The following is a 7,179-nucleotide window of genomic DNA, read 5'->3' on the forward strand; positions in this document are numbered from 1 at the left end:
GAATACACACCGACACTAGGTGGACATTTTGTATTAGCAGGTCAGAGTCAGTTTCCTGCTAATAAAAAGTGTTTCTAGAGAGCTCAATCCAAAGTTTCAGCAAAAGTCCTTCTAGTCCACAATAACCCGACATTGTGTATAATCTGTGTATCCACACAGCGCCCCCCATAGTTTGATCTGTGGTACTGCACCACCTCACCATAATTCACACAGGTTCATATTACGCGACTTTTGATTGGTTGTCAGTCAGATGGTCCTGGTAATTCTGACACATTGCTCAAGATTCAACTTTAACTTTTACTGCAGATATCTTGTCTAACTAACTAACTAACTAACTAACTGAGGCTAAATGCAGATATGATTGTAGCTTAATCATACAGTTACAATTATAGTGAAATTTAATTTAGTATTGCTCCCTATGTCAGTGTTCAGCTGGTTCAATCTGTCAGGCAGAGATGATGTTTTTCCTGATTGGTCAACATTTATCAGCTCATTTCAACTTTTTGTGTCATTCAAGTGTGAACATTTGTTGGAAAAGTCAAGCAGCATATAATCTAGCACACATGGCCACTAAAATGCTTCAGTGTGGGGCAGAGTGAGTAAAGTTAATTTGCTAAATCATTCATCCCTCAACAATTACCACTCAAACACGGGTACAAAGAACTTCAAATTCACTGGATATTTTTATCTCTTAAGAACCTTTTTTAAAGCAAAGGTGAAAACATGACAAACAACGACTAGAAAATCCACAGACGTGGAGTCAAAAGGGGGGAATAATGCCCTCTGATGGGTCCAAAAAACACATTGACCTTGCCATTGACCATTTTCCTGGTGCCTGGGCATTTCTGATGATTGGTAGCCTGTTTTACTGCTGAGCCTTAATTTTCTCTGCAACCAGACTGAAATGATTCTGTGGTAGTGTGGGAATGGCCTGGGGAATGGTTGTGGCCTGGCATGTTGGCAGGCAATAAGTCCATGGGAGACAAACCACAACTGTACTGGCTGGGACGACACCAGACTTAAGCAGAGGGGAGTAGTTTCTCAGGTTTCACGTCATAATGGCCAAGTCTTTCGCCTTTAACTACAGACTTCCGTGTAGAGGGAAACCATTGAGTTAAATCTGTTTTTGGCAAGCTCTGCCATTTGGCTGAGCTTTGTGCATTTGTGAGAATAAAGAAATAATTAACCAATAGTATCCAGGAATTCAGTGTCTGCATTTGACCTCCATCCCAAGTAGTAGGAGCAGTTGGCATCTACTGTGTGGCGCTTCAGGACCAACTCAGATCTGAGCCAATGGTACTCCACTCAGCAAGGCCCTGCCCTAGCCCACACCCATTGTCTCCTGTTCAGCTGGGAAGCACCCATGAGAAGGGGATCTGCCAAGCTTTACTTAGCTCCTGTTTCTCAGTTTCTTATATATAAGCTTTAATATTACAAACTCAACATTAACTTACTTACCTTTGAGCACCAAGCATCATTGATGTAAACGCAGTCTTGCCACTGTGATAGAACAAGGTTCTGTAAAGATGTGTGCATTTTTTGAGTGCTGCTTCTCCCATGAAATGTGACGTGCATCAGGCTGACATATCTATGGTTACTGTCACAAAAAGAAAGGACAGGAGAGGATGATGGGTAAGAGGAAGCGCTGCCAGTGGCTGCCCATCCGTGTCAGTGGACTGACAGAAAGAGAGAATAGTTTTTCGTACAGTCAGTGAGGAGATACACCTTTCACTGTGTGTGTGTTTGGAATGAACAGCTGTGAACTGATGATGAAGCCAGTGCTTGAAAGTCACACTCAAATACTCACACACACACACAAATTTGACAATGGGTGTCGCTGTTTAACTGATTATTAATTATTTCTTCTAATTTCTGTTGCAGCTCTGATATCAGCTGGTTGCTGCACCAACTCTTGTAGGAGTGTAAAGCTTTGGGACAGGTGAGCAAACACTCACACACATGCTAGCAAACACACAAACTATAACAAAGCTAAAATGCTACACTTACTGAAATTAATTCTTGGCTACTTAAAGGTGAAGTAAGCAACAGCTTCTGCCGGAGTGGAGTTCTTCTGGACCTCACTGATTACTTTTGAACTTTATCTGTGATTTGGGCGCAACTGGATCATATTTCATGGAGAGAATATTTTTTTTCCCTCTGATCTCCTCCGGCTGCTCTGCCTCAACTTGATTAATCTGAATATTTAATGATGAAGACCCTGTGTAATTTATATTCAATTGTAGAATCTCAGGTTGTTTAAAAGCCCTAAATTCCCCGAATTCACTGAGGACATAACCCCTGTGATCACTGATCACTGCGGCCCTGGAGCAATGTTTGATAAAAGTGGCCTCAGTGTGTGTGTGTGTGCGTGTGTGTGTGAGTATGTGAGTGTGTGTGAGGTCACCCTGGTGCGACCCCTGCTTTAATGCATTGGCCGCAGGGTGAGTGATGGCACGGGGTTAATATTTAATGATGAAGCAGTTCCTAATGGGGGAATAAATCAGCCTCCATCTTTACCTGGAGAGGACAGATCCTCACATTCTGCTGAGCGCAGGATACACACACACGCATGCATCCATGTGCAGTCATTTCCTTCTTGTCTTTCAGCTTTGATGCCTCCTGACGATGACATGCCTCTTGATCAGATGCTGCTGTGACACCACCCCTCCCCCAGAGAGACAAAGAGGGATGAATGGACGGAGAGACGAGTGGATCAACGCGTAACCGGATGGAAAAATGATTATGAAATTCAAAGTCAAGCAGTGAAGGGCGAGGAAGCAGATGAGTGAAACAAGGCAACAAAGAGGCAAAACACTGGAAACACTTGAACACTCTCTGCCCTGTCTGCTGCTGCTGCTGCTGCTGCTATGCATTTCCTGTGGACCACCAGAAAAGACTGAATGTCACTGTTGGGTCGGGCAGAGACTCGTCCCTGCGTTGCCAATATGACGAGAGGAAAATAAACGAGACAGAATCTTTGTGTTGCCAACAAAATAGTCCTACCTCTTTGGAAAGACAGAGACCTTCAGGATGGAAGAAGCTGTATATGGAAGAGTAACTTCTCAATGCTAACCCCCGTCCTTCAAAATCACAACGCCAGTGATTATTTTAAAACTTACTACCAACATGTGATGACGGTAACTACTTCTACACAGTCATCGTGGATCTGGATTTAAAGCACAAAAGGAGTTATTTCAAAGAGAATGCTGTTTTATTACAACTTGGGTCTTATTTTTGTAGTTTTAGCTTTCATTTCCTATCATTTGTGCTAACGTTGTACTCGCTAAAGTACTGTATCTGCTAACACAGCAACATTATAGTCAAACAGGTCATTGACAAGCATTGATTAGCTAGATTATCTAAAACCACTTGTGTGGTCATTAGGGTTGGGCAACCGAGAGTGACATTCACATATTCCCAAACGAACCACACCAAACTTCAAACGAAACGTGTGTGAACATATTTTTACTTTCATCTAGAGCTGCAACAATATTTATTTTATTCACCAATTTGAATATCTTAGAATTTTGAGTAGGGATGCACGATATGGATTTAGCCTATAACCGATAATTACCTGCTTCTCATGACCAATATCGATAAGATAACCAGTAATTTCGCATTTTTGTATTTAAAAAACAAAAAAGCTCATAACCTGTAGTTTATGCACAGCAAAGGTTGAATCTATATGACATTACTCATTGTCAACACCCGAACAACACAGGCAGTTCTCTTCAAATGTTCGTTTAATGTTTCCAGTGGAGTTCAATATAAAAGCAGACATACTTTGGATTTATAGAACATAAGAGGATTGATCAGCTTGATTTAATTATCCCGATAATTTGCCTCTAGATAGGTGCGTTCATTTTTATTGTGGCCACTGTAGTTTTGCTTTCGTGCTTGTGAAGCGAGGGAGATGCAACCAGCAGCTACGCCACTCGATGCCACTAAATCCTGCACACTGGACCTTTAACCTGACCTTGGTTAGAGCTTAAACAATTATTCAATTTTGAAATTCAAACTATTTTGATAATTAATAGTTAATTTTTAAGCAAGAGCAGTAAAAGATAATAAACATTCTCAGGTTCGAGCTCCTCAAGTGATTGCTGCTTGTCTTTGTTATAGAAAATAGTAAACTATTAACTGCCGAGTTGTGATGGATTTTTTCACAATTTTTTGACATTTAACAAATGATTAATCAGTTGATTGACGGAAAATAATCGGCAGAACAAACACAAAAATAATGAACATACCGGTAATCGTTAGTTGTAGCCCCAAACCTGATGAGTACAATGTTACTATTACTGATAGTAATTATGCTCAAAACTACAACACTAACAGCCAGGTTGTAATAAAGAGAAATTATACTTTAACGAACTTTGTTGAACAAGCAATTTATTTTATTTTTTTACAACCACACAGTTAATTCAGATGAACACAGCAGTTACCAGCACAGCTAGCATTCATCTCCAGTTTGACCAAAATAAGCTAACGCAAAAACAAACAAGCTCCAGTTGCCATATTTGGAAGTATGCGTAGCTTCTGTGTGAAATGTTCAACGGCGTTTACCCAGGGTGCTGTGGTCGGAAGGGTTACAGAGAGAACTTTAATTTATTTATTTGTTCTAGTTTAGGTTCCCCTAAGAAAAGGTTTGCTAACTTCCTGCTCCTCGTTCAGCCTTTGTGTCAAGGTCCGTTCCTATACCGACAGTGTTATAGTATTCTAAACCTTGTGTCAGCGTTGAGTCATATATGTGGTGCTGTGTGTGTGTGTGTGCGTGTTCTTTTCCACACGCCTGGGTATCTGGACACGGACAACACGCCTTGTACAATGTTTTGTCATTGCATGGTGAAGAAGTGTGAGGTTATAGAAACCAGATGGGCTGTACTGGGGACATCCAGCTAAACTTGATGCAGCGTTGCTAGGACGCAATGCTAACAATATCCTGCCGTCTTGCAAATTTGTAGCTAATCATTTGTAATTTCCATCACTGTTACGGAAGATCAGAGAAAAGGAAAAGGCAATTTCACAGACAACAAGATAGGACAATGAATTGAGCTGTACAGCCATGTCACAAAAATTCACAGTTGGGCAGTTATTTGAGAATTAAGTAGCGGGGTCCTCCAGATTTTGACTTTACGCCTGCTCATGACTATAGTTACATAGTGCAAGAATAGACGTACAGAGGAACCACTCACCCTGTTACTGCTCAGTGTAGCGTCAGAATGATTCTGAAGCTGTTAAAAAAGCTGTTGTTAAAGATAGAAAGGTTATATCATGTTGCACAATGCAGAAAGGTTGCAGAAATCTTCTGAAGTGTAGAAGCATCTTTTGAGTTTCTAACTGAATTAAAGCTTGTGGAGTTATTTAATGAATCAATGCTCCCACGTACACTCACCTTCCAGACTCTTTCAAACACAAAAGAATGTTTAAATTTAACTGAAAGCACAGATGCACCAAATCCGAGTTCAAGATTCATCAGGAAATGACTTGCTGACTCTGCAAAAACGGAACTCCAAGATTGTGTCGCCAGCTGTACGTTTCATGACAGGAAGTTTCAGAAGGATTAGCATTAGCATTGTCTGTGCAGGATTTTCACCAGCAGATGAACTGAACGAGATGTGTTGTCCTAATGATACTGGATGCTTGGGGGTGCAGAAAATGTGACATTTGACTTGGTGCACACACAGTGGCTCTCAATAATATACACATACATTAATCCTAAACTCATACTGTATAACCTCTTCACCCTGTGAGTTGTTTTTTTTTTTTTAGATTTGGTGACCGATGAAACAAGACAAGTACTATAATATATATCAAAGACATTTATGTTTTTAAAAGTCAAGAGTAGTATATCTGCTTAGTTTTATAAATATATAACTACAGTTATTATTTTTGACTTCTTGGTATTATATAACTAATTATTATAACCAGAGATGTATGTATAAGCTAATAAAAGTGTCTTTATGTAAAAATGACTCCTTTGCAGAAAGTGTTCATTGTATCTGTTCCATTATTGAATAGACATACAGTATATGCTGATAACTAATGACTATGTTTAGAAGGTTAAAGCCCTACAGAATATTTTCTTTTCCAGGTGGAAAGACAACATTTGCAGTGCAAAGTGTGAAGACATGTGGCTACACGTGACAAAATCTTAATATGTAGAAAAAAGTAGATTTTTTGGAATTAACATTAATTTAACAGCTGAAATATGTTATTTACACTGGATCAAAACTCATATTACATTATTTTTTACCTTGCATTTCTGTATCATGCTGTATTTAGTGGTTTGTCACTCAGGGTTACACATTTTATCCCAGAGGAATACATTACAAATGTCTCTAGGGTCTGCACAATGGCAGCACTGGACCAATAAAAAACAACTGATGATATTTTTAGTAATCACTCTACTCTTTTTTCTAAAGGTGTTTCCCTCCAGTGACGACTAAAAAAAGTATGTTAAGACTACTACTACTTCTTAAAGTCTGCACTGACTGCTTGCTCTGTTTTAGATTTGCAACTCTTAACTACTATTAGGTTAATATTAATTTATCTTTGCTCCAATGTTAGTTATTTTACAGACACCCACAAACCTCAGATTATATAGATTAGATAGACTATAGATTATCTCTGCCAATCTGCCATCATGAGGACCAGGTACGATGTTTTAGAACCTGATACGTATCGTATCAGACAAATTCAAAATGGACAGACAAATGAAACCTAAAAAAGAAAAAGAATGACGATGTAGAGATCTTTCGGACAGCAAAGGACATCAATCTGCCCTCTGGCCACTGAACAACAAAACAGACTGAGGGTTTAAATAACGAGAGAAGATGTTCTGCTGAAGGTTAGACTTATTTTCTATCATTTCTGAATATGTGACGCTGTGGTCGATTGGATATTTGTGTTACAGTTCTCCTTTAACTGGTTGCTCAGTGTGTGATGAAGTCTCTGTATCTTTTATTTTATTTTCATAAACAGAAATAAATAAATGATTTGATTTTAATTTTTTTAAATCCCCAAATTAAACATAAACAGAAGCATTTTTTGTATTTGTTAGTTTGTTTAATTGTTTTATTCTTGGTGCTTTTGCTTGTTTTTATTGATTTTATTATTAGGGCCCGAGCACTAAGCGTGTGAGGATCTTATTGAAATGGAAGGAATTATTATTATTTT

General features: G+C 39.0%; 1 protein-coding gene and 1 non-coding gene across 2 annotated transcripts in view; both read left to right on the forward strand.

The window, feature by feature from the left end:
• LOC118329532 (coiled-coil domain-containing protein 85A-like) overlaps positions 1–3,690 on the forward strand; it is a 16,080-nt gene extending 12,390 nt beyond the window's left edge. Inside the window, exons 3-4 of the mRNA XM_035663751.1 lie at positions 1,882–1,939; positions 2,608–3,690. Of these exons, the coding sequence (XP_035519644.1) occupies positions 1,882–1,939; positions 2,608–2,623 (74 nt within the window). The 3' untranslated portion in view covers positions 2,624–3,690. The remainder of the gene's footprint in view (positions 1–1,881; positions 1,940–2,607) is intronic.
• LOC118329892 lies at positions 1,038–1,154 on the forward strand. Its single transcript, XR_004796803.1, has one exon. It is a non-coding gene; the product is annotated as a U5 spliceosomal RNA (small nuclear RNA).
• Positions 3,691–7,179: the final 3,489 nt, after the last annotated feature.

This window comes from Morone saxatilis, unplaced genomic scaffold (assembly GCF_004916995.1).
Source record: "Morone saxatilis isolate NCDOM2014 unplaced genomic scaffold, NCSU_SB_2.0 Contig19, whole genome shotgun sequence".
In the NCBI taxonomy this organism is placed as follows: Eukaryota; Metazoa; Chordata; class Actinopteri; family Moronidae; genus Morone; species Morone saxatilis.